The sequence below is a fragment of the Zonotrichia albicollis genome, chromosome 8 (assembly GCF_047830755.1).
Source record: "Zonotrichia albicollis isolate bZonAlb1 chromosome 8, bZonAlb1.hap1, whole genome shotgun sequence".
NCBI lineage: Eukaryota > Metazoa > Chordata > Aves > Passeriformes > Passerellidae > Zonotrichia > Zonotrichia albicollis.
The window spans coordinates 18,959,497-18,986,671 of NC_133826.1; the positions used below are offsets into that span (position 1 = coordinate 18,959,497).

Here is a 27,175-nt window from a genome sequence, read left to right on the forward strand (position 1 = left end):
GGCCCTGAGGCAGCGGGGCGGGAACGCTGAGTGAACTCGGCGGAGCGGCGTTGCAGTCACCGCAAGGAGCGGCTGGGCCCAGAGGCATCAGCCGGGATACTCCGGACAACCTATACAGCCACCTGGCCCTCAGCAGAGCGCCCGGTAAACCGCGCAGAGCTCCGGACTCAGGTGGCCGGGCCCCGCAGGGACGCCTCTCGTGCCTGCGCGCATCAGCTGAGCGCAAAGGCGCTGCTGGGGCTGCGGCTGAGAGCAGACAGGAGAACCCCACCGCGCCGTCCGACAGCCCTGCCGGGCTGCAGGGCCCAGGCTCGCGCAGAGATCAGCCCGCTCGCTGCCGCAACAGCGCGGAGCACGGGGGGAGCCCCTGAGGTAGCCCTGAGGTATCTCTGGGAGAGCCCCGGGGTAACCCTGAGGGAACCCTGGGGTACCCCCTAAGGTGTTCCTGAGGTATCCTCTCCCTTCAGGGCGCGCTTCGCGGGGCCGCCAGCGGAGGGGCAGGACCGGGAGCTAAGGGGCGGGGTCTGTTTGGTGGGGCGGGGCCGAGAGCGGAAGAGGGCCGGGCAGGGCGGGGCCGGGAACGGAGGGGCGGTATCGATAGGGCGGGGCCAAGGCCAGAGGGGCGAGGCCTGACCGGGGCAGAGCGAGAGCGGAGGGGCGGGGTAGCCCCGGCCCGGCCGCCCCGCAGCGGCGTTGGGGCGGGCCTTGGGCTCTCGCGGGAGCTGCGCCGGCGCCGCCCGTCTACGAGCGCGGCCGCCGCGGATCCAATAAACTTTGTTTAAAAAAAAAAAAAGGCAAGAAAAGGGCAGGAAAGGAGCGCTGCCGCCACGGCTACGGGCAAGTGCGTCACTGACCGCCGAACCGGCCCGGGGTGGCCGCTGCGGGCAGCTCCAGCCCCGGCTCCGCTCGGCCTCGGTAGCCGTCGCCCTCCGCGGGAAGCGGCGCCTCCGCCGCTCTGCGGGCCCGCTCGTGAGTATGGTGGAACGGCTGCGGTGGGCAGTGCTCCCCGCGGAGGGCGGCGGGGCAGCCGTGAGGGGCCTGGCGGGGCGCTCCGGCAGCGCCGGGGCGGGCTCGAAGAGTGACAGGTGTCAGGCTTCCCCTTCCCGGGGGCACCCCTGTAGCTCTGGCTGCGGGCCGGGCCACGCTGTGGGACTGGAGCTGCTCCGGGGTGCTGCCGGCGGCGGTCCCCGGCCGGGGCAGGGCTGGGCTCTACCTGACAGCTCGTCCCGTACCGCCTCCCCTCCGCCCTGCCCTGCAGTGCCGAGTGTCCCCGCTCCCCCGGCACCGGGGAACATGTAAGCGCGGCCGGCGGCGTGAGGCGCTCCTGAGCGGCCGTGTGCTGCCGGGGGTCTCCGCTGACCCGCGGGGTTTTGTCTGTTCCCCCACGGCAGGGCTCGCCTCTCCCTCCCCGCACTGAGAGTCCGGGAGCGCCGGACGGGCGGGCGCAGCCATGGCGGGCGGTAAGGAGACGCGGCTGCTGCACCTCGGCGAGATGGAGAAGCTGGACAAGACCCTCTTCAGGCTGGAGCAGGGTAGGTCGGGGTGCCGGGTCCAGGTGAGAAGGACATGGCCGGGACCTCGTCATCGTCTTTGGATGGTAGTGGAAAGAAGAGCTCATCCTGAAGTGGAGGGGTTTTGGGGGTGTGTGGGGGGTGTTGTTGGTTTAGATTTGGGGGTTGGTTTGTTTTGATTTGTTTTCACTGCAGAGATCTATGGGCTCCGCACACAGTTTAATCTGACTCGTTAAACTCTTGAGAAATGAAGAGCAGATCGGCCAAGAGCCGTCAGTCTTCATGGGACTGAAGTGCAAAGCATTTTTTAGACAGGGCTTTTCCTTCTCCTTTTATAGCCTGTACTTCAGTGACCTGAGAAAGTCCTCATAAGTCAAGGTCCTCCAATGTTTATCTTCTTATGCAGCACCCCATGTTTTAATATTGCAGTTTTGAAATCTATCGGTAATACTTGCCTTTTGCAAAGTCTGCAGTTTGAGGTAATGTTTCAGAATATAAGCTCTTTAACAACTAAATCTTGTTATCAGATTTGTTACATTATCAGAGCTATGTATCATGCTCCATACTTAAAAGAACTTGATGTTATTTCTTCCTGAGAATGTTTTTAAGCCTATTTCTAAAAAAAGTCCAAAACCAAAAACCATCTTGGTCTTCCATTGTGCTGCTTAGCAAATTGAGACTATAAAGCTAAAGCCCTTGTCTTTAAAAAATATTTTTAACAGTGCAACAATTTTTAGTGAGAGTTTTTGTGGATTTTTTTATGGTGTGTTACTAATCTAGGAGCATAAAGGAGCAAGATTTTGGTTCTTGAGAATAAAAATTCTCTTCAACTATATTGATTCCAAAATCTTCTAACCAGCCTAATGTGAGGAAATGTCAATAGGGAAGAAGTGCAGAGGTGATCCTAACTTCCATTTTTAACTTATCCCTCAAGTTGTGTAAATTTTCTTGAAAGGAGGGAAGCAGAAATGCATGGCTGTCAAACATTCTAAGTGCCCCTGCCCTGAGAGGGCGTAGCTAATTTTGAGCACAGCATTTCTGATGTCAGTGTAACTCTTAGAGGAAACAAGATATCAGTGGTATATATCCCTGTGCTCTAATTTTAGTAATACCTCTAACAAAATGTCAGGCCAGTACTGAAGAGAGTGTACTTAACCTTCCAAAAGTGGCTTTATACCTATATCTATTACATTTGAATGAGCTTCATTTTACCTGACAGACATTCAGATCTGAAAACAGCTCCTTTACCTGGTGGGTTTTGGTGCAGTGATGATTTTGTTAATGAGAGAAACATAAAGCTGGATAACACTTATGTTTAAATGTATTCAGACATTGAACTCTGGTATTAGAGTCCCCATGATTCTATTTAACAAACAAGTAGTGTTTTTCAGCTTAAGGTATTGTAACTTGGTGTCCAGAATTTTTTACACTTTGTGGTTCATTATCTGTGTACTAATAATTTTCCCCTTTTTTGCAAGCACTCAGGTTTCTTTTACTCCCAGTTTTGTAGGCTGCTAGGGCTAGTAGGTGATTTACTGCACTTAACTACGTGACTGCCATGTTCTGTGTAAGAGCTTACATCTGTTTCGTTCACTTGAGTGAGCTCTGTACTTAGCCACTTGTGATGGTGAGCCTCATACCTACTGATGGAAACCTTTCTAAACCCTCCTGACTAAGCAGAATTTTTTATGTCTTACTCAGTAGAGTACATATGCTTTTATGTTCTAATTTTTTAACTTAATTTTTTCTCACTCTCACAAGGATCTTAAGCTTAAACTTAAGCCTTTTTCTATGAGTGTGAGAGACCTGGAGCACACATACAAGATTCCCTTTAGTTTATTGAGCTCTCTCAAAGTTTAATAATTTGTATATTGTAGCTCACACACAAGTATACATAACTCTTCAGTTAAAGCATAAGAAATTTATTTCTTTAGTGAATCCTTAGTGAATAACAAAGGTATTTGAAATATTTTCTGGTTTTAAATGTGTTCCTAATTTTTTTCAGATGTTTTCATGGGTCAGCCTACAATATAGACTTGGTAAACCTAAGTACTTAAAGACTATGTAATCCAAAATCTACATAAAATCGGATGTAGTTTGATGATCATGGTGTTTTGCTGTATTTTATTTTTAAAACTTTATGTAGCAAAGACAAACAAATTGGAAAGAAGATGAATGGTGCCATGTAAGTAAAGGAAAAAAGATATATGTAAAGTATGCCAAGAACAATGTTAGAAAGGAAGATAGAGATGATGCAGTTTTGAGTGCTGCAATATAAGGTTTGAACCTATTAAAGAATGTCCAAAGAAGAGCAGTGAAGATGGTGAAGGGCCTTGGGGGGAAACTGTCTGAGGTGTGGCCAAGGTCACTGGGCCTGTTCAGCCTGGAGGAGAGGAGACTGAGGGGAGACCTCATTGCAGTCTTCAACTTCCCTTGTGAGGGGCTGATCTCTGCTCACTGGTGACCAGAGACAGGAGGCAAGGGAATGGCATGGAGCTGTGCCAGGGGAGGTTTCTGTTGGATGGTAGGAAAAGGTTCTTCACCCCCAAGGTGGTTGGGCACTGGGATAGGCTCTCTAGGGAAGTTGTGACAGCACCAAACCTCTCAAGAGTTCAAGAAGCATTTGGACAACACTCTCAGGCACATGGTGTGATTCCTGGGGAATTCTAAACAGTGCCTGGAGTTGGACTTGAGTGGTCCTTGTGAGTTGCCTTCCAGCTCAGGATGTTCTATGATTCTGTGCTATAGAAATTTATAATTGTGCTGAAATTATTAGCAAATATGATGGTGTTATTAAAATAGTAGTAAATTAGGAATTGTAGTAAGAGACTAGAAATATCTAGTTCTCCTGATCAAGTGATTTTACCTTTTGTATTTTTTTTTTCTTGAGGTTTTGAGCTACAATTCCGATTGGGCCCAACTCTTCAGGGCAAGCCCGTTACTGTGTATACAAATTATCCAGCTTCTGGAGAAGTATTCGATCGCCACAAGTTCAGGACACTGTCGTGGCACAATCCCACAGGAAAAGAAGATGACTCTGACAAATACTGCAAGTTGGATCTCCAAATTTCTGGGTCATACCAGTACTATTTTAGTCTTGGGTAAGTGAAATTTGTATACCTGCAGCAAATGCAGTTTGCTCCCTTGGTCTACATCTTCACCTGAAAAACCCCCTTTTTTTCCATGCATTTTTGAAATTGCAGCCAAGGGACCAATTAGAATCCACCAGTGAAGGACAGTGACTGGTGGTTATGTAGTACTTTCTGATGCAGAAATATTCTGGAGAATATACAGAACCAAGCTGATGAACTTTCTGTGAATGTTGGAGAAGCAATCTGTTTTTACATGTTGTCAAATTCATCAGCATTCTGAGTATCTCAATGATTACTTTCCTCATTCACTTTGAGGATTGTTTTCTCTCTAGCACAGAGGTTCTGGCATTCTTTACTTGGATCCTTTACTTTGTCTTTTGTTTTAGTGGGACAAGTGCAGAAGAGAATGCCACTGTCTGTAATAATTGTAGTCTGTTATTTTGTGTTTCTGGAAGATGGATGGTTAAATTCTTCCAGGCTTAAGATGTTTAGCTCAGGTACCTTCCCGAGAATGGGGCTCAAAATGTAGATCTACATGTAGTAGATGGGCATTTGTGCTTTCTATGTTTCCATATGCCAAAGGGAGGAACCAGTACCCCATCTCAGGAAATAGCAAAGGTATCTCACTTTTCCAGAGTTTTAACCCTGTATCCCATTTGTATTCATTAAGTCCAGTAGAGAGATGATGCATAAGAGATGAACATTTCAGGGTTTACTATTTCCTTTTTATGTCATGCAGTCCTGTTCCCCCTCTCCCTCCAGCCACTGTAATGGGCTACTGTGTTTCTGAAAACCTATGCTATTTGAATTCTCTCTCTGAAACAGAATGGTACAATGGGTGCTAATTATACCAATGAAAATTTTTTTTTCCTAGAAATGAAAAAAGTGGTGGTGGTTACATAGTTGTGGATCCCATTTTGCATGTTGGAGCTGATAATCATGTGCTGCCTTTGGATTGTATTACACTCCAGACATACCTTGCTAAGTGTCTGGGACCGTTTCATGAATGGGAGGACAGGCTGAAAGTGGCAAAAGAAACAGGTAATGCTAATAGACGTATTCAAGGATAGAAGTTTTTTGTTTTATGATCAAAACCCAAAGTTACACAGAAGAGCTTCAGTGTAAAAAATTAATAGATTCTTTGTCAATAATATTTTTTCTACTATATTCAACTTCATTAACAGATTAATTCAGTGAATTGATTAAAATATTGGCACAGGTGCAGAAATTCAGGGGTTTCCTAATATCAGAAACCACTTATTTTACTGTTTCAATTTGAGATAGACTTGGAAGCTTGTAGAACTGACAGGGAGGTTTTAAAAGCTTGTTTACATAGAATTTCAAGGGTAAGATTCAGATTAATTTACATTGGCTATTCCAAACAGCAGCTCTGAGTACAAAAGTGCAGCTTATTATGCTTCTTTCAATTAGCTTTGACTGTTTTTTTTTCCTCATTGAATAAATGGGCTTTTATTTCATAGGTTACAACATGATTCATTTTACGCCACTACAGATGCTTGGACTATCTAGATCATGTTATTCACTGGCTGACCAGTTAGAAGTAAACCCTGAATTTTCAAACCATAATAAAAAGTGCACTTGGAGTGATATAGGAGCACTTGTGGAGAAACTGAAAAATGAATGGAATATGCTTTGCATCACAGATGTAGTCTACAATCATACAGGTATGGTTTTCATGGGTTAGTAACCAGAGATTGGTCTTATATTTTGTTATTTCCCTTTACTTCTCTCTCTTTAACCCATTTTTAGTAGCTGTTTTAAACAATGTAGCTGTCTGTCTTTGAGTCTCTCAAATCCAGGACAACTCCTTGCCATTATAACTGATACGTCTCTGTATCAGGTATAAAAGAATTTAGTATTACTACTGAAAGAGTGAGGAGAGCCCTTCTTAAAAAGAATTAATAAATTGTGTATCTGTGGTTCTATTTCATTATGTCTGGTGTGCTGTTCCCATATATTTGAACAGAGTCTGTGTTATGAATTGTTTGATGAGCGTAAATGGAGTGCTTTCTTGTTAAACAGGCTCTTTTGCTTGTAGCTGCTTAAAAGTAACTGCTCTAATTTGGATCTAACATGCAGACTGGAAACAGAGTTGGGACAAGAAGGTAGGATTAAGTAATGGGGAAAATGTTACAGCTCAGTCTGTGGGGGAAGAAAGAAGAGAGCTTTGTGTTTGGGGCAGGCTTTTTTTAAGCATAGATATGTCAATACATCAAAGCTGTTACTTTGCTTAATTGCTTGAGGGACTGTGGATTTTCTTCTGTGTGATCTGATGAAATTTGAAATGTAGTGCTTAATAATTTGTGATTTTGTTGATTATTTGGATAATGAGGTTTTTTTGTTTATAATGTAGTTGCTACTGCATACTGTAATCCTAAAGATCATAATTACCATTCTCATACTAGAGACTACAGAAAGGGTTTATGTAGATTGATATCTTTTGAGGCTCAAAAATGCCTAAAAATAAAACATTTGTGAATTTCAAGCTTTATTTGCTTTAGTTCTTTGGTGTTAACTTTTGCCAAACATTCCTGTCCAGTCAGTCTGGAACACAGTGCTTTCCCTGTCTGTTGGCTGAAAAGTTACTAATTATAGTTGTTGGCTCTGTCTGAGGGAATCAGGCTTTTGAACCTCCTCTCAGTTCTGGATAAAATATTTCTTACGCTTTTCAACTAGATGTTCAGTTTCTCTTAGTGATGCTTGAGATCCTCTCTTTTTTGAGCAGTGTATATTTGCATGCTACTAGGGGGAATTTATTTTGATGGACAGAAAGATCTTAACTACAGTAGTTACACAGCAGAATATATTTGAGAAGGAAAATGTCATGTTATTTGGCTGCATTTGTAGAAGGACTTTTTCAGGTTACATTCAGAGTTAAAGTAATCTTCATTGGGATGGATGACTCAACATTCGTACTGTGGTGGAAAAGAAGTGTCTTCTAAGAGGATAGAAATATTCAGATGATTGTGGTTTTTAGATGACTTAAGCAAGGAATCCTTGATGACTTTGTTGCCTGTCATGACCCTTCAGCTTACACTGGTTCTATCTGTTGGTAGTTTCTGCTTTCTAGTGGAAACCATTGTATAAAAATGGCACTGCTTCCCCTGTGCCCCTGTGGGAGCCAAGCAGCATCACCTGCAGGATCAGGCATTAAGCTGAGGTGTTTGGTGTGAAGCCCACAGTGTGGGCACAGCAGGGAACAGTGGGAATCAGCTCTGGATGTCTCTGTGAGGCTCTAACAAAAGGCAGCACCAATGGCTCAACTTGAAAAGTGAAGTTGTGCTGATGTAAAATGTCCCTGAGCCTTTGGCATCTTTGCAGGAGTGTCACAGATAAACTTGCAAACCCTCTTTGGTAACTGCATATATTCAAATAAGAAATATATTTACATTTACTTTTCACCAGGAGACAGAAAAAAGACAGTTGGAGTTTTTTTTCTTTTCTGAACTTTCCATGGCTGTAATAAATCATATAAAGTAGGAAAAATAAAGTGAAGTAAATTCTGTATTACTTTTCTTTCACGAGAGGCAAATATTGTACAATTGAAATATAGCACTTGAGTAAATCTTACCTTCAAGTAAAGTTTGTTTGTGTTTAATATGTAAAAAATGAGTTAGTTAAGAAAATAATTTTGGATTTTTATAAGAAGAATGTAATGAATTTTAGAAAGTTTTCTGTAATTCCTCATCTTGGGATTTCCATATTCCTATACTTACTTTATTCTATACACATACTCTTTACTATGGTATTTTTTCCTTAGCTGTAGTAAATATCATCACCAGTGATGTTTTGGATAATTTTTCTTCTGCAGTTAGATTTCTCTTATGTTACATTGCAAATCACTGGAACTTAATTTCTGATCAGGAAACATCCTTCTGTTCTGTACCAGAATTAATGGAAGGCCTGTTGACTTTTTTTTAATGCTAACTCTTTAGGTTTAAATTATGTGCTGTCTTTGTAGAATTATTTGTATTTACTTATGAAATTCCTTTACAGTAAATTATAGTTCTTGTTAGAAGAAATAGAACAAGCTGGCTTTGCTTTTTGGAGAAGCAAGTTTTTTTCAGAAGTGGTAAAGGACAAAGAAAAAAAAGAGTAGGAGGGAATAATCTGTTTGGCCTGGAACAGCCAAAACTTGATATTGCTTTACGTAACTTTAAAACATGGTGGATTTAGTAGCAGATTGTATTTGAACCACAAGAATTGTAATTTCCACAAAAGGTTTTACGTTACAATAATGAAATTTTGCCATGTCTTGAGATACGAGATGGGTGCTCAGAAGAGCTGTTCACACTATAGGCTGAGGTAGAATTTCTCTTTTTCGCTTTGACATTTTTGTTTTAACTCCTTTGAACTAAGTAAACTTGGAATTTTAAGTGTTATTTGTTCTGCTGTAATTCTGGACACATCAGTGACTCTTCATGTTTTCAATATAATAATTTGTTATATATTTTCCCTTGTGTGAAGTTCTACTTCTGTTTTTCTCAGCTTTTTTGAAAACCTCATTTTTGTTCTTAGGCATTCTGTGAGGTTTTCTTTTTATTTTCAGTTTGAAATATTCATTCAAAAGAATATATGAAATTTCTTTTCATTTAAACAGCATTGCAAAAGAGATGCAAAAATAGAAAGAAATTAACTCTGGGATTTTTCTTCATTATTATGCTTCCAAAATGGAAATTCTGTGCTATGTATATATTTACCTGTACTGCTGCATGCATGCTATCTGTATTAGAATACTACATACTACACCTGTGTTCCAGTGAAGGCTCCTTACCTTCTCTAAGTTAATTTTTAATGTTCAGCAATCTCCTGGTGCTTGTTGTTGCTGCAGGGGTAGCTTGGCAGAGAGACACAGGCTGTAGTGTTTGGCCTGAATGGGTGTTCCATTTGCATGCACCGGACACTGCACTCATCTTGCTGTGTAGGACTCAGTGATGTTGCTTCCCACAACTCAGCTTCTTTCTCTGGACACCAGTATCACAGCTAATCCTTTCTTAAATGCCCATTTAAATATATTTTGCATTAATTGTTTTTGGGATGTGGGCACTCTTCCTCTCTAGCTGTATGTGCCATCTTAACAGGATGAAGGATATTAAAAAAGAAGCAACTTTATATTATAAGTTTGGGATGTATGTTTGGCTTTCAATGGACAAGAATATCAATATCTTACATTCAGTATTTGATGTATTTCTTGCAACAAAATTTAATTGGGGTTTTTTTTAGGTGTTTTAGAATTGGTGATACTATTGCGTATCTTTATATAACTAACAAAAAGTTTTTCTAGAGTCTCTGCAGTTGTATGTTTGACCAAAAAAATCAGTAATAATGGTCAATCAGTAATAACATTTCTGCACAAGATAGGATTTTCTATTGACATGGGAAACTTCCATTTAAATGTGAATGAATGAACTGTATGTAACTGTATGTGCTATAGTACCTCAGCTTCTCAATGTTAGGATTTTTACAAAATACAACAAAGGGTTCAGCTTAAATATTTACGTTTCTGTTTGGTTTTTTTCCCCCTTCCTTTCTTCACTAAGCTACTAACAGTGAATGGCTCAGGATGCATCCAGAATGTGGCTATAACCTTGTAAATTCTCCTCACCTGAAGCCAGCTTGGGTCCTGGACAGAGCTCTGTGGCATTTGACTGGTATGGTGGCTGATGGAAAGTGTATTGCCAAAGGAGTCCCTCCCTTGATTGAAAATGATCAGCACTTGAATGTAAGTGACTGAGAACTAAGTATAAGCTGATGAACTGCATAAATAGCTGAATAAGCCTTTAATATTTCTAGAGTTTTATAAATACACAAAAAATGGTGTATGCTTTGCAGGTAGATTTACTGAAATAAGCCCTTATTTCCCCTTTCTTTTAACTTTTCTTTATTATATTAACAAACAACCTTAGTGACTAATGCATTTTTTTATTTTTACAGTGTTTACGTAAAATAATTTATGAAGATATATATCCAAAACTGAAACTATGGGAATTTTTCCAAGTGGACGTTAACAAAGCTGTGCAGCAATTTAAAACCCTTCTAACTCAAGGTAAGGGAAGATCATGTTGCTGAAGCATGTGAATTATGTAGTTATAGCTAAAGAGACTGAGATAAGCTTATCAGTTAGACAGAAAACAAGATAATGCTATTGTTTGCTATGTGAGACATCCCCTGTGCTGATTTAGGCATACAAAAATGTTTTGAGGGCTTGGAAAATCTTTAAAGACCTTCAATACCTTCATCCACCTGCATCTTGGTTATGCTAGAATGATAAAAATTGTGTGAATGTCAAATGTAATTCCTGTTTTTACTTTGAGTACTCATTTCTGTTTTGTTCTCAGGCAAAATGGGCACTAAATCTGATCCAAATCAACATCTTCAAATACTTCAGGACCCTGATTATAGACGGCTTGGCTGTACTGTAGATATGAACATAGCACTGGCAACATTTGTACCACACAGGTACTGTATTACTGATGGCAAGTTAAAATCTAAGTGAAGCTAAACTTACAAAGCCAAAAAAAGACATTCTTTTGAGACATGAGGAAAAATTAGTTTTTGATTCCTTTGAGTAATCTATGCTGTATGTTTTTAAAATATTTTTCTCTAATTGTTCTCTGCTTTTTATGTCCTCCTGGTAAGCAATGGACCAGCTGCAATAGAAGAATGTTGTAACTGGTTTCGCAAGAGGATTGAGGAACTTAATGCTGAGCAATACAGACAAACTTGTCACCATCAAGAACAGGTGTTGAAATTGTTTTAATGCTGAATTGTTTAAAATTGCAAATAAATGAAGGCATTTCAATAATGCATCATTTGATTACTTCCAGGCTGTCAATTGCCTTGTGGGGACTGTGGTTTATGAACGAATCGCTTGTAATGGTCCTAAGCTGGGACCTATCAGTAGAAAAAATCCCTTGGTTACCAGGTATATACATGTTTTCTTGTTTGTTTGGAAACTATTAGAATCTGTACAGGGAAGGCAAGTTCCAAGTTCAATAAAAGTATACATTTATATGTAGAAATATAGGTTTGCTTTGACATGGACAAATGCCACTTATCAAAATTGACAGGGTTTTTTTTAAACAACAGCAATAGCTATTTCAGAAACAAATGTGATCAGAAAGCATAAGACAATACTCAGAGGACATCAAAACCTTACATAGTGCAAATTGCTGTTGTAGGTGGAAGAGGAGTGGAGCTAGGAAAGTTTACACCTTTCATGTTTTATGTGCTTGATGCCATTCATATCTGAAGAGCTACGGCTTTACTCTTACATTACCAGCTGACACCAAGATAGTGGCAACATCTGTTCTTGCTCCTTCAAAGCTTCCTTCAAAGTAGAAAATTCTCCATCATTTATGCAAGTTGCTCTCTTTTTTATCTGTATTATGAACAAGCCACTTCATAGCAGATACTTTAATTTCAAAGACAATGAATTGCAGCTTAGGTTACCATACCTAATTTCTTTTTGATTTCTCTTTTAATTGCCTGTCTGTTCCATAGGTATTTTACATATCCATTCAAAGAGCTGACTGTGGAGGAAGAAGAAGCTATGATACATCAGCCAGATAAAGCTTGTTATTTCATGGCTCATAATGGCTGGGTTATGGGAGATGATCCTCTTAGAAACTTTGCAGAACCAGGTTTGTAAAAGAAATCTGAATTCTTACAAACCATTTGATACTCTAGCCAATGCAATAAGGATTTTATTTAATCTGTCTGTTTTCCAGATGTATTCCTATGAAGCTGCAGAATAGCAGATACTAAGCTTATAGCACTTAAATTTCCCATTCAGCATACAGATGAACTATAAGAACTGGAATTTGAGGTACAGTTTTACAAGATTTGAGAGGGAAATTACCAGCTTTCTGCCACTGAAATGGGGATGTCCTGCCTCCCCACTTTTGTCATTGTCTTTGTTGCTTACTTTGTACTTTGTTCCAACACCAGTGCTTGTTGGCATTTCTATGAGACAATGACAGTGTGGCTGAAAAACTAATGCAATGAAAAGGTGAATAGTGTTTTACTGCATTAGTGAGCAAAAACTGGATCCTTGAAAAGTCCACTGAGTGGCAGTCAGGCAGTCAAGAGATGACCCAGTAAATCCAAATTAAGTATGCAGATTACTTGTGAAGGTAAAATAGGGCATGAAATCACCATGCACTAAAATACTGCATTCTAACTCCTCTGGGGACAGTGTTGATATCCAATAAATGCAAAACAAAATTGTGTTTAAAGAAGCCATTCACTTGGTAAACTAAATGAAACAAAGGCCAGTTTAATTGTAATTAAAAAACATCTGAAAGTTTGAGTTTGCTTTACAATCTAATCTTATGATCTCCAGAGTGATCTGCAGTTAGCAAACATCTAATTCCTGCAAAGTAATCTACACCCCTTTCACTAAATTTTATTTACTTTTATTTTTCTCGAGGATTGAGATAGTATGTGTTTCAAAGTGGTTTTGTTTAGTTGCCTTCAGATTATTGCCCTTTCTTCTAGAGAGATTTTTGTGGTTTTTTTCCTCTCAGTCGCTGGCTTTAGTTAACATTAGTAATTTCCATTACTGAGGTTTCTCTTGTAACTCAGCTACAGGGTTGTCAGTGCTTTATATTTGTGTTATGCCTTTGTTTTATGCCACACATTAATTCAGCTTAGAACACAATGTGAAAATGTGGTACACAAAGGCACCATAAAGGAATTGCAAAAGAAATGCAGCCAGTTCTCTAAATGATCCTTTGAAAAAATCACAGTGTACATCCAAAGAAACACCGTTTTTCTCTCTGTCTGGCTGTGCTGCTGTTAGTGAAGAAAAGGGTTGGCTGTGCTTACGTGAATGTTTCGGGAATTTGTGGTAATTTACAGTTCCTTTTTTTTTTTTGCTTACTGGCTTTGGAAGTTCATCAGAGTCTGCTGTTAATAGAAGATAAAATTGTAAATTGTTACTGTGACAGATTATGATAACATAATGAGATTCCTTTTTGAATTTTACCAGTGTGAAAAACAAAACTACTCATTTTGCTTGTTTGTTTGATGATTTTTTCTTTTTATGAAGTGCAGGTTTTTATACTATTTTGAAGAATTAAAAGGAACTTTATTTCAATATGAAGAATTGTTGCAGTATCACTATAGAAGCTAAATGTTCCCATGGAAGGGTGTGAAATTTTACATAAGTGTAGTGTATATAGATTTTTGAATTGATATGATTTATTGTTAGAATTTTTACTGTTCATTAGTGTTTTTCTGTTCTTCAGCAGTAGAAAATGCCACATTTTCATTTTGGTGCACATTCTATACTCTTTCTCTCTCTCTCTCTGTATATATATACATATACACACTAAAGTGAATTGATTTCCTTTTCAGGTTCAAATGTGTACTTGAGAAGAGAGCTCATTTGCTGGGGAGACAGTGTGAAACTGCGTTATGGTAATAAACCTGAAGACTGCCCATACCTCTGGGCACATATGAAAAAATACACTGAAATCACTGCCAAGTATTTCCATGGTGTTCGTCTGGACAACTGTCACTCAACACCTATTCATGTAGCTGAGGTACGCAAAATGAAACGTTTGTTAGACGGCAGCTCCTGTCAGGGAAATAGATCCTGCAGATCTCACAGCAGCAGTGCAGGACTTAGGTAGCACAGTTTAACTGGGAATGAATCTTCCTCATTGCATGAAATCAAAGTTTCTTGTCTGCTGATGTTCAGAAATGGTTTCAGCTACCTTAAACAGTAGAGTGGTATAGTTTTATATAGTTTGTATCCTCTCTACTTTAGCTGAAATACTGTGGATGTGGATGGGCCTGGCTAGCTTTTCCCTCACTGAGCTGTGGATGTAGTGCAATGACTGCCAGTATTCAGTATGTTAGTTTGAGCTGGAGTCATTGCCAAGACTTGATTGAAAGTCTGGCTGGTTTTTTGTTTTTTTTTTTTTTTTTTTCCCCTATATGTTTTGCTATTGCTAAATTAAACAAGAAGTGGTTCACTTCACAGAAGTTAAAAGCTGGTAATGAACTCCTGCAACAAGTTTCATCTGGCAGGTGTATTGCTGAGACTAGTGCTTCTTGTTCCCAGGGAGCCGACTGCATCCCACAGTTGTACTTGCCTAGTAAATTAGCTTTAAATAGGTTTGGAGTAGTGCGTCTTGTTAGTGCTTAGTGTTAACTTTGTAACAGAGCTCACCTAAACCTATGAAGAGCTCTCTAAAACAAGTTGATTTGTCCATACAACTTGTAAGTAGCTCCTAAATGCAGCCTTTTCAAAACTTCTGCCATTCTTTTGTTTAGTGTTACTATTTTTGGAATGGTAACTACAAAGGCTTAGACTGAAGTGCTGCTCAGATTTCTTTGTTCAGTAAATGTCTCTTTTATCTAACCTTTGCTCTTGTATTTTGAGCTAAGATTTTGTTTTAGAACAAAGTAGTAGTTGGCTTAAAGTCTACGGAAAATTTCTTAGAATTACTCAATCCATAAGTAATATCTGTAAAACATAACCAGGGTTTTCTGAAACTTTCATGTTATCAACATTTTTAGTGTGCTGCATATATTGAATGATCATTTATTTTCTGTTAACATTCATGTTAATGCTTGTGTGTACATAGCTGACCATGGATGTCTTGCATTAAAAATGTATTGTGATCTATAGGAGATGCTAGCAACAGCCAGATCAGTCAGACCTAATCTTTATGTGATAGCTGAACTCTTCACGGGCAGTGAGTACATTGACAATGTTTTTGTCAACCGCCTGGGAATTACCAGCCTGATTAGAGGTACAATAAGCAGTTGAAAATTATGTAGGATTGTCATGTATGGTTTGGAGTTTTAAATGTGAAACTAACATTGGTATGCTTTTTTATTTTTCTTACATATTCATGTTCTTTGCTTATGCAATTACCTTTTCTTCATGTTCTGTTTAACTTCTCCTGTGTTGTATGCTAATTCTTGGTTTTGCTTATGTTTGTGTGTCCTCTTCTGTGTAACAACTTGTTTTGTTCCTTAATTTTGGCTTTCTGTTTATCTTTGCTGCATGGCATTTTCCTATTGTCCAATCCCTGCCTAGCTTTGAAACTTGTCCTTTTTTGTATCTACCTTTCCCCTTTCTGTGGCTTTTTTGGCTGTGCTTTTTGCAGTACATGCTGGACACAGCTAGAAAATTGCGAGCCGATTTGTATGTAGTGGCTGAGCTGTTCACAGGAAGTGAGGAGCTGGACAATATCTTTGTGAATAGGCTGGGCATTACCTCCTTAATAAGAGGTAGGCTTGCTGCGTGTGTGGTCTCTTTCCAACAAGAGATTATAGATGACATGCTTTTTCAAGAAAAAGTTTTCTACTGGATTATGTGCTTTAAATTTCCGTATTGTGACTTTTGATAATTGGCAGGAAATAAAGTACTAGCCATAAAATAAGAGAGGACCTCCTTTGTTAGTTTACAGAAGGTTAAATATTTCATTCTTGATCTAGTGAAGGAAAAAGGAGTTGTAGCACAGTTCTGCTATGTAAGTCCTGCATCATGTCTGATTTTTGTTGCATGAGTTTTTTTAAGCCTGTGAGAAATAGTTTGTTTTGATCTCTGCTTTTTTATTCTTTTTTTTTCCGATTAGCTTTTTCTTCCTTAATCTGTTATAGTAAATTGAATATCCCAAGGCTGTGTTTCCACACTGAGAATATAGCTATATGTGTTTGATTTTTTTTTTTCTAATGATTGAACACACCAAAATAACAATTTCTAAATGGCACATTAACATCTTTGTGAGTGCTGTGTGTGTGGTAGCTATTGTTATGCAAACACTTAGGTGTTGTGTTCTGTAGAGGCCATGACTGCCTACAATAGCCACGAGGAGGGGAGGTTGGTCTATCGCTTTGGAGGTGAGCCTGTCGGATCTTTCGTTCAGCCACGTCTGAGGCCTTTGATGCCAGCCATTGCTCATGCACTGTTTATGGATATTACACATGATAATGAATGTCCAATTCAGGTGAGCACATAAACAACAAGAACAACAAAAATTACCTATAATATTCTCGGGAATATTATAGGTATGAACTGTGGGAGGGCTTGATCTAATCCTGATATCCTGAACAATATTTTGAACAGATGCAGTTCAGCTCAAGCTTTCATGCAGAGAAAAAAATTTTGTAGCAATACCTTCTGACATTCAAGACTTTGTCTTTCAAGGGAGGAGTATATAAAGTTGCTAAATAAACTGGTTTGAGTCTTTCATCCAGCTGCTGTAAGCAGCTTACTGACCTGTTCTCCTGAGCTTGTTTACAGGCAGGAATGAGAGCAGGTGGTGGGCAGGGAGTGATTATTTTGAGGATTTTTCTAAGTTGCTTTTCTTAGTTAATTTGTAGAAATTTTGTCCAATAATTTGTATCATAATTGAGGAAATGATGACCATGGGATTAGCATTTCCTTTGTTAGATTGAGTGCATCTTCTGTATGTTGAATTGGGAGGATTGAATTTTCTTGGTTTCACTATTCATTACCTATATATTTTTTGATGTAGCACCGATCTGCTTATGATGCTCTTCCTAGTGCAATGATTGTTTCCATGGCATGCTGTGCTACAGGAAGTACCAAAGGCTATGATGAACTAGTACCACACCAGGTATGTGTCTCCAGTTCAACTCCTAAACTACCTTTAAAAATACCTTTTATTCTCATCAGAGAACACATATTTTAATGTTGTTTGGAATTCCAAGTAGTTTGCTGACTTGCATTATTTCAGATTGTCCAGCTTCATATGAAATTTGAATTTTTTTCTACAGGTCAGACCTCAAGGTGTGGTTATTTCCCAGAGTAGTTCATATTTGCTTAAATTTGTTTTTTTTTTTTTTTACAGATCTCTGTAGTATCTGAAGAGAGGTTTTATTCAAAATGGAGTTCAGCAGCACATCTGAACTCTGGTGAAGTTAATTTCCAAACAGGAATTCTAGCAGGAAGGCTGGCCATAAACAGGCTGCATCAGGAGCTGGGGTCTAAAGGCTTTAATCAGGCAAGAAGTGAGGGTGACACTGCGATTTCTTCATATGTGTGCTCTGAGTGAGCACAGTTGCAATGTTATGTCTTTTCTAGGTGTATGTGGATCAAGTTGATGAAGATATAGTTGCAGTGACAAGACACTGCCCTAACACACACCAGTCTGTTGTGGCTGTGTGTCGAACTGCCTTCAGGGATCCTAAAACTTGTTTCTACAGTAAAGAAGTCCCTGAAATGTGTATCCCAGGTAAACAAACTTCTTTCCAAAAGCTGTTGTCATGTACAGAAGTTTCAAGTTATTTATGCATTTTAACTTCAAGCACATGCTCATGAAATCCATATGAGAACTTTCAGTATATAACACTCCATTTCTATGTACTAACATGTATGTCCCAAAAGTGGTTTGAGAACCAATAATAGACTTGCAATGCTTAGGGTTTTCAGAAACATTCATATTGAGTATAATCCTGCTGCAAGTTCCCTCTGGCAGGAGGGGGTTTATGGTCCTGTTTGTGAACTAGTAGTAGTTCACAGTAATTGTACAGAGTTGGGGGAGTTATTGTTTATTCTGTTATACAGGGAAAAAAAGGTTAAAATTTTATCCTATTCGTTGATTCTATTGTTATTCAGCTTTCAAATATATATAGCGGTTTGGTACCTTGAAAATACATCTTGATAAATCTCTGTATTGAATAAGTTAATGTGAAGACAAAATGTATGCATTACATATATTAATACATAGTATATGTATGCAGTGCATAATTAATTATGCAGAGTATTTACTGTATGTAAAAGTAGCAAAGTATAATGACTTCTATGCATTACCTGGAAATGTTTCTGAAGAGAAGCTTTCCTAACTGGCTTTTCAAATATACTTAGTTCTTTGAGTGCATCTGTGTGCTTGTTTTAAAATCAGTCACATTATATTTTAAGTTATTTACAAGACTTGCATACCTTATGTCTGTGAATTACTTAAAAGATACAGAAAATTAGAATTTCTGTATTAATAATAAATTGTTGCCGCTTAAAGATAAACCATTTGTAGCTGCAGTTTGGAAAGCAGTATGGCATAGTCTCCTAAAAGACAATAGGAAAATTAAGAAAGCTGATGACCAGTAAAAGACATCTGATTTTATGATTAATTTATTATAAAATGACAAAAATTGCCATTTTAAATACATTACAGCATATGAGTGTGTAAAGAATATTTATAGGTATTTAAAATACTTGCAATATCTTTCTGTTCTTCTGCTGTGCAACTTGTCTATTGAATATTTGGTTTTTTCATTTTAGCTTTTGTTTCATAATTTCAAAAGAATCACTTTTTTCATTTCAAATATCCTAAGAGCTGCAACATGGTTTAACTTTTTCTAGGAAAAATAGATGAAGTAGTACTTGAGGCAAGGACCATTGAGAGAAGTGCTAGTCCTTACAAAAAAGATCTACATTTTATAAATGGATTGCCTAATTTCACAATGGAACTCAGAGAGCATATCCAGGTAATTAGCCTCCTTCACCCATGTTCTGATACAATATTTTTTAATTTGTCATATTTTCTATTAGAAAAAAAGATAGTGGATTTCAGTTGCAAATTTATTTTCTTTTTTAAGATAAAAGACAGTAAAATCATAAAGCAAGCTGGAACTGCTATAAAAGGGCCAAATGAATTCGTTCAAGAAATAGAATTTGAAAGATTGACCCCAGGAAGTGTAATAGTATTCAGGTATGTTACTATCATTGCCATATGGCTGTGTGGGTTTGAAAAGTATGATAGGAGACTGGAGAATAGTTCTTCCATGTGCTGTTCTTCTACAAGATGTGCATTTTTATTTAGAGTTAGTCTGGACCCAAAGGCACAAGAGGCTGTGGGGATACTCCGCAATCATTTGATCCAGTTCAGCTCTCACTTTAAATCTGGAAGTCTTCCTGATGATCACTCAGCACCAATATTAAAAACACCATTTTCTTCGTAAGTACTCGTTAAGCTTCTGACTTAGAACCGAGAGAGCTCCTGGAGGAGCTGAGAGTGTTGTGTACATCTGCTGAGGGTTGTTGAGTTTTGGTGGTGTTGATACAGATGGAGTTTGAATTGTCAGAGTGCAATGAAAACTATGAGAGATCTTCTTATATGTGTAATAGTAAGTGGAGTTAATACTGAAAAACTTCCCAGTTTGTGTAATTGCTGCCTAAAGTAGACTTTAACATGGTCTGCTTCTCTGTGTTAGGGTGTGATTGTTTGGGTGTGATTTTGAACATAATACTGTGTTTCTAAATAAACACTGAAACATCTGAGAGCATGTTGAAAACCTGAAAAATTAGGCTCCTAATTTCCAAGATGAAAGTATTTAGAGAACTGTATATATTTTAGTATTTTAATTTAAGTCTGAAATGAGAATTGTTTGTGAAATCCTTTCTGTCTTTCCTTACTGATGTTATTTTGGGTTTTATTCTCTTGCCCTGTATTTTCAGAATTGCTTCTAAACTAACTTTGGCTGAACTAAATCAAGTGCTGTATAGATGTGAGGCAGAAGAACAGGAAGATGGTGGAGGCTGTTACAATATACCAAACTGGTCACCCCTAAAGTATGCAGGCCTCCAAGGTAATAGTTTCAGCATTATTTTTTCTGTCAAGTAAAAAAAGTAAATGAGAACTGCTTCATTTCAATCACATCACACATTAATGCTGTTGTGTTGCTGTTGCCATGGTTTGCTATAAAAAGTAGGTTTTTTTTCTGCTTGACCTTGCTACTAATTGGTGTTGTACCCAGGAAATCTCATACTAGAACAAAACCCCTCTCTCTCAATGCTTTGAAACTGAACACTGCAGCCCAGGACGTGTTTTAACACCAGTGCCTTGACTTTTAAAGTAAAAGAAAAATATACTTCCAGTGAAAAGTTGCATTAATCTAACCTGAGGTGTTGCTAGACTACTGAGGAGTGTCTGTCATTTATCAAGCATACAAATTCCCTCATGCTAGTTATTTGCAATGATGTTCATAAATTTCTAGGATTTATGCTGAGGAAACTAGAATTGGATTGTAGCTTGTTATGCAGATGGAGAGAAGCCATCCAGTTAAAGCATCTGTTGCTATGTACCTTTTGCTCCTGCATTGTAACTGCTGTTTGTGATAATGTCTTTTAATACAGAGTTGGGTTTGTGTCTTCAGGGTTAATGTCAGTGATGGCAGACATTAGACCAAAGAATGATTTGGGTCATCCATTCTGTGATAATTTAAGATCTGGAGACTGGATGATTGATTATGTCAGTAATCGTCTGATTTCACGTGCTGGAGCCTGTGCAGAAGTGAGTAAAAATACTTATTTGGTAACTTCAGGGTTTCAGATTGGTAGTTAGTTTCATTTCCAGTTACTGATAATTTTTTTTTTTAAATTCAGACTGTCTATAACATATTTCCTAACTCTGAGAAAGTTCGGAGCAGTAGGGTACAGCACAGCTGGGGTATAATATTGTAACAATATGAATCCTGAAGGCACTGGCTTTTGAACTTTGATGGATCAAGTTCTAATTCTGTTGTATTTTACTAGGTGGGTAAATGGCTGAAGGCCATGTTTGTGTACCTAAAGAGAATTCCACGTTACCTCATCCCGTGTTACTTTGATGCCATATTGGTGGGAGCGTACACAACGCTTCTGGATGTGGCATGGCATCAGATGTCAAGGTATGCTTGGCCTGTTTGTCAAAGCTGTAAAGGCATCTGGATACATCATAACTTTTTAAATTTTATCTGCTCGAGAATGCAATTTGAATATTTTCATAGTCCTCTAGTGTAGGAGGGAAAAATAGGTAGAGAATTATCAAATCCATCTTCTAACAGTGGTGGTTTGGAAGACTTGAGTGTTCAGACATCTCCAGGATTTTAATTGATAACTACTGTTGGGATTGCACAGTAGGAGGAGGGCACCCTAAGCTAGCATCTTTTATGCCTGGCTTTGGAAGCATTTTTTTGGCTACAATTTTAGTACCAATGCAATAATTTCTTAAAGTTCAGGTAACTAAGAAAATACCAGATTGTATTTGATGCCTTCTTCAACACTACTTCATTATTACTCCCCATTATCTGAGCACTCTGCTTACTTTTTGAAATAACTTCAGAGTCTGCTTCTGGTTTTTTTGCAAAGGGAAGGGAGACTCATTTCATGAAGGCTTCATTGTAGCTATGACTGTACTGAACAAGTCAATACTGTTTGATATGTTTTGTAGAAACAGGGATGTTAAAATGAGAATAGAATCTGGTATGGCTGTGCAATCATGGAACGTAATGCATTTTCTGAAAAAATGCTTGGAGATCAGCTAGTCAGGAATGGAGATCAACTATTTCAGGGAGTGCCTTAACAGTTTTTTTTTATTTGCACTTTGTGTAGATATATGTAAAAATATGAACTTTAAAAATACTGACTAGTTTTGACAAACTTTTGTTCATAGTAAAATATTTTTTATCATATTTTTGAAATCTTAGGTGTGTGTATAGGCATTAACTAAACCAAAACAACTTCTTGTTTTTAACTGTTTTGTAGAAGTACATGTTATTAGCACTTCCATGGCAGTAATCCATTAAGATTTGATTCTTAACATTGGGCACCCATTTTAGGAAAACATGTGATTTACAAATTAAATCTTAGATAAAAAATCAGTTAATGCAAAATGCTAGTATTAGTTCATTGCTAGTTTTTAAAATTTCTTACGTGTAATGCTTGTCATAGCCTTCTGTAAATAAAAAGGGTACATTTTATAGACTGCTGTTGTTGAATGCAAAGTTATTTTAATTTAATTCTGTTGAATTACAGCTTTGTGCAGAATGGATCAACATTTGTTAAACACCTTTCCTTGGGTTCCATTCAGTTATGTGGGATAGGAAAATACCCTTGTCTGCCAGATCTGTCTCCTTCCTTACATGATGTTCCCTATAGGCTGAATGAGATTACAAATCAAAAAGAACAATGTTGTGTTTCCTTGGCAGCTGGTAAGTGAGAACAACAGTTTTCCAAAACAGTTAAATTGCTTTTAGCAACTATATTAAAATCTTCTGCATCATATTTGAGAGCCATATGTCAGAAACTGTGTATAAAATGTAGCAATTTCACTCGCTTTACTTGTGTTTAAGGTAAAGATTTGCTCATGTTAAAGGTATGGAAGTTTTCTGTAGTAGTACTCTTGGGGGTTGGGAAGGAGAGCTTTATATATCAATGCTTTGTTTAGAGACTTTTCTTGCTGTATTTGTTACCATATACAGAGATCTAAAAAAATATTGTTTTCCTTTCCAGAAGACTTGCTTCTGGAAGTATAGTATGAGATGAGTATACTTATCATCAGGGGTTTTAGTCTGTCTTTTATAAATGTGAATTTGAAACGTGGATTGTAATGGAGAAACAACAGTGAATTTATGGTTACACATTCTCAGAATCATTAGCAGAACAGAAGAACTCCTGATCTAAAACTGTCTCCAAAGGGAAAGAGTGTAAAAGCAGTCAGCAAGTAGTATTTATACCTCCAAATGTTCTGCCAACATCTGGCAGTCTTCCTATGGGCATTTGCCTATGTCCAAAGTATTATCTTCTCTGGCTTAGAATGAGTTTATTTTGGTTCTGAGTTGGCTCATTCCTTTTCTGAAGCCATGGAAACTTTTAAGCATCCACAGATGCAGTGGCATCTCTCTTAGTGGAGTGCTTTTCTTCCTTTTGCCATCACTCTTGTGTAGCTTTATTGCTTTTAGTTTCTGGATTTTAATAACATTCCATCTGCCTGCTTCAGTGTTACCTAGAAGCACAGAGGCACAGTGTTCCCTTAAACTGGTCATAAAGATTAATTATACCGAAGGGTTTGGTTTTAAATATTCCTTTCACATACTCACTGGTAGATGTGCCTGAGATTTTTAAATTGTACACAGATTGTCATTCTCACGTGCTGCTGCCATGTACTATAAATTTGCAGAGATGTGGAGGCCATATTTGAGAATTAGCAAATACTTTGTTAAAGTGACCAAGCATGCACAAGAGACTTCTGGTTTGCAACTTTGCCATTGGAGTTTCTGTTTAATAGATCACAAAAGGAAACAAATGGCAGAAAAGACAAGTATGCATGTCACAGTTGGAATTATTCTGCCTTATCAGTTAGGATCATTCCTAAAGCTGCATGTTATAATGTCTGCAGTAGAATATAGATCTCTAAGCTGCTGGAAGAGAGAAGCAGGATGTCTTTCACAGTGTCTGAGAACAGTCTCATCCCTTTATGCTGCTGAGATGCCACAACTCTAATGCATAAACTCTTTCCAACAAAATGTTCCAAACATAATTCTGATTTTTTTTGTTGGTTTTCTTTCTGTTTCTTTTAATTAAATTTTGGTTAAGTTGCCAGGTGATTTAATAAAAATTAAAATGTTACTGTTAGTGGTATGAGAAATGCTTTTGTGTGATCTTGAAATTCTAGAAGACATTAACCTAGAATAGGATGTATTTATCAAGAACTCAGTCTGAGGAGATTGTTTATTTGAAACATCTTAATCTAGGAGAAATATATGAGGATTATTTTTTTTTTTACTTCTGGTTATTTTATACATGTGTGCTTGGAGATTTCTGCTATATCACTTCATTAGATGAATAATGATGTTTCTTTTCAGGTTTACCTCACTTTTCTTCTGGAATTTTTCGTTCCTGGGGAAGGGATACTTTTATTGCACTAAGAGGGCTACTGTTAGTTACTGGGCGCTATCTAGAAGCAAGGTAAGACTGGCCTAGCCTTGGTTCTTGTTGGCTTTGTAGGCACTTAGAAAAAAAGCAGTGCTCTCAAAACCTGAGCTGATGCACAAGATGTTTGAACCAGTTGATGGCAGTATAAAACTTTAATGGCCCTAGACATATTTGGGAGCTTCTTGTAAGTGGGATTAAAAATACTACTCAAATAGTCTTTTACCTTCTTAGCACTGATATAAAGCTGATGTTCTGTAGTTTTAACTCCAGCAGTGCTACTGTTTGTCCTTGAACAAAGTGATTGTTTCACTAGTACTTGCATCATGTTGCTGAGCAATAATTTCAGAATTCTTTACATAAAAATTTATAGTAGCAAAAGAAAATACTGTTCTAAACAGAAAGGTGTGAATGCAGGTCTGTCTTGATTTTTTGGTAAGTGCTAGTACTGGTCTGTTGATACTAGATATCAACTAATTGTGTTGTTGCAATCTGGTAGCTATAAATATTTAACCTGACAAATGAGCCATAGATATGCCAGATGAATTTGGTATTTTGATTAATATTAATTTGAGTGGAGTTTGGCACATAATAGAAACATAAAAATCAGTTGGTGTAAATCAGCATGTATTTATGCTGCTGTACATTTGGCCAACTGTTAGCTTTCTCATGCAGAGAGATCTGCAGTCAACTAGGATATTTATTTTGCCTTTTAAAGCTAGTTGGAATCCGTGTTTTCTGCAAGGTATGTGCAACAGTTCTCAATGAAATTTCTCATAACCTCAGTTGCTGTCACCTCTCTGTATTTTAATAGGAATTTCCCATCTACTCCTGCCCTCCGTCCCCATTCCACCCCACCCATCAGAATGGATACCAGGGTAATCATAAACAAGGTCAATAAAAACCTTCCCTGTGACCTCAGTGGGATTTGGATTTAGGATCTATATCACTACCTATTAAAAAGCAAATTATCTTTTCCATATGAATAGATGATGTATATTTTGTACAAACTGACTTAAATGTATTCATGTTGAGGAATTTGTTAGGGAATGGGTGGTTTTTTGTTGTAAAAGAAGTTCATGCTAAATTGAGTAATTTGTAGCTTTCAACAGCAAACTTTTGGAATCTGTCTTTAAGATGCTGTTTGTCTTCTTGCTATTATCGTAACCTTGTATGCTTTGTACTTGATGCTTGGTCTAACAATGGCCTTGAAGGCAACTTTGTCAAGATTGTGATTCTCTTTTGTTCTAGAAACATCATTTTAGCATTTGCTGGGACTTTAAGACATGGTCTCATTCCCAATCTGCTCGGTGGGGGGACACATGCCAGATACAACTGTCGTGATGCTGTGTGGTGGTGGCTTCAGTGCATCCAGGAGTACTGTAAAATTGTTCCCAATGGATTAGACATTCTCAGGTGTCCTGTTTCTAGGATGTACCCAAGAGATGACTCTTCTCCTCAGCCTGCAGGCACTGTGGTAAAAAATTCTTCTAATTGAACTATTTACCAAAACTATAGTGTTTTAATGAAAGGATGTAATTTTTTTCTAGCTACAGGAACCTGTTGCTATCTGTTGTTTATGGTGAAATTTGATTGTAGCACAAGAATTCCACATTTTGGCCACTTCTTGTATCACCTGATTAGACCAAGTGCAAGGAGGAAAAACAATTCCATCAGCTTCTAAATCTTTTTGTTGTTTTTTGTCTTGAAAAATGTTTATATGAAAAGTTGTATGCAATGTTATTGGCATTGCCAAGAATGCTACTTGAAAAATGTTTGATGGTGTGGGAGTTGTTTTGGAATATTATATAAACTAGAGGTTTAAGAAATGCTTTCTACTAATTTTTCATCTTGCTTTTCACATGTCATCCAAACATGTAATGAATCTAGGATCAGCCACTTTATGAAGTAATACAGGAGGCAATGCAACGACATATGGAAGGCATAAATTTCCGAGAAAGGAATGCTGGTCCTCAGATTGACCAAAAAATGAGAGATGAAGGTAACATACACAGAACACTTGCTATGCAAAACAGAAGTTGATGAGTATATTTTGTATTTCCTTTTCCTCTTATTTTCTCTTTCTATTGAGCATTTTTAAAATATACATTTATTGTAACTAAAAGTGTATTGCTTTATATATATATGTAATATTCTTGAAGTGCCTAAATAATAGCTTATTGTTAGCAACTGGCCATATGTTATGGTGCAAGTTACCTTTAAAATTTCACTTAAAGTACAGTTGCCTTTAGAAACCTACCTCAGATCTCTTGTTGGAAGGTCTTCATGTTTATTAGTAAGTTGGGTGAGGGGTGCTGGTATTTGGGGTTTTGTTTTCCCTAAAAAAATGAACTTAACACCTGATATTCTTTCTTGCCAGGTTTTAATGTAACTGCAGGCATTGACCATGAAACTGGCTTTGTCTTTGGCGGGAACCGCTTCAATTGTGGCACTTGGATGGATAAAATGGGAGAGAGCGACAAGGCTCGCAACACAGGAATTCCCGCTACTCCGAGGTATGAAAGCCGGGCTTCAGGAGGGGTTTTTTAAATTCTTTTTTTACCTTAAATTCTTCTGATTGTGATACAATATGAAATATTTGCATATACTGATTACATGAATATTACCTGAAAAAAGAAGCAAGTCCAAGAAGCGCATTTAGTGCTAATTTTAATCCCTCACTTTTGACATGAGTAGTCTCTTATGGCAGAACTATTACCTAAGTTACAGAAGTGTGTGTGCTGTTGACTAGCTTTGTATTGAACACAGTTTGAACATCAGAGGACCACATTTGGGGTTGATTCTTTTTTTATGTTCTTAATCACTGGTATAAAATTATCTTCCATTTGGGCTAATTATCTGGGTATGATCATACC

General features: G+C 38.2%; 1 protein-coding gene across 4 annotated transcripts in view; it reads left to right on the forward strand.

Annotated features, from left to right (window-relative positions):
* Window positions 1-2: 2 nt before the first annotated feature.
* The window catches only part of AGL (amylo-alpha-1,6-glucosidase and 4-alpha-glucanotransferase), a 34,388-nt gene continuing 7,215 nt past the window's right edge, over window positions 3-27,175 (forward strand). Inside the window, exons 1-28 of one of the 4 annotated variants that reach the window (XM_074546157.1) lie at window positions 3-144; window positions 1,392-1,532; window positions 4,402-4,612; window positions 5,478-5,644; window positions 6,085-6,288; window positions 10,165-10,346; window positions 10,559-10,670; window positions 10,963-11,083; window positions 11,264-11,366; window positions 11,452-11,549; window positions 12,128-12,267; window positions 13,985-14,172; window positions 15,267-15,390; window positions 16,430-16,593; window positions 17,125-17,226; window positions 17,461-17,613; window positions 17,694-17,844; window positions 18,972-19,096; window positions 19,208-19,320; window positions 19,432-19,566; window positions 20,067-20,197; window positions 20,765-20,901; window positions 21,144-21,277; window positions 22,404-22,579; window positions 24,233-24,335; window positions 25,551-25,776; window positions 26,190-26,301; window positions 26,680-26,815. In XM_074546157.1, coding sequence (XP_074402258.1) covers window positions 1,451-1,532; window positions 4,402-4,612; window positions 5,478-5,644; window positions 6,085-6,288; window positions 10,165-10,346; window positions 10,559-10,670; window positions 10,963-11,083; window positions 11,264-11,366; window positions 11,452-11,549; window positions 12,128-12,267; window positions 13,985-14,172; window positions 15,267-15,390; window positions 16,430-16,593; window positions 17,125-17,226; window positions 17,461-17,613; window positions 17,694-17,844; window positions 18,972-19,096; window positions 19,208-19,320; window positions 19,432-19,566; window positions 20,067-20,197; window positions 20,765-20,901; window positions 21,144-21,277; window positions 22,404-22,579; window positions 24,233-24,335; window positions 25,551-25,776; window positions 26,190-26,301; window positions 26,680-26,815 — 3,830 coding nt within the window. In that variant the 5' untranslated portion in view covers window positions 3-144; window positions 1,392-1,450. Of the gene's footprint in view, window positions 145-666; window positions 970-1,108; window positions 1,296-1,391; window positions 1,533-4,401; window positions 4,613-5,477; window positions 5,645-6,084; window positions 6,289-10,164; window positions 10,347-10,558; window positions 10,671-10,962; window positions 11,084-11,263; window positions 11,367-11,451; window positions 11,550-12,127; window positions 12,268-13,984; window positions 14,173-15,266; window positions 15,391-15,750; window positions 15,875-16,429; window positions 16,594-17,124; window positions 17,227-17,460; window positions 17,614-17,693; window positions 17,845-18,971; window positions 19,097-19,207; window positions 19,321-19,431; window positions 19,567-20,066; window positions 20,198-20,764; window positions 20,902-21,143; window positions 21,278-22,403; window positions 22,580-24,232; window positions 24,336-25,550; window positions 25,777-26,189; window positions 26,302-26,679; window positions 26,816-27,175 lie in introns of those variants that run through there. The other 3 variants (XM_014263787.3, XM_005482049.4, XM_074546158.1) reach the window with 3 other exon arrangements.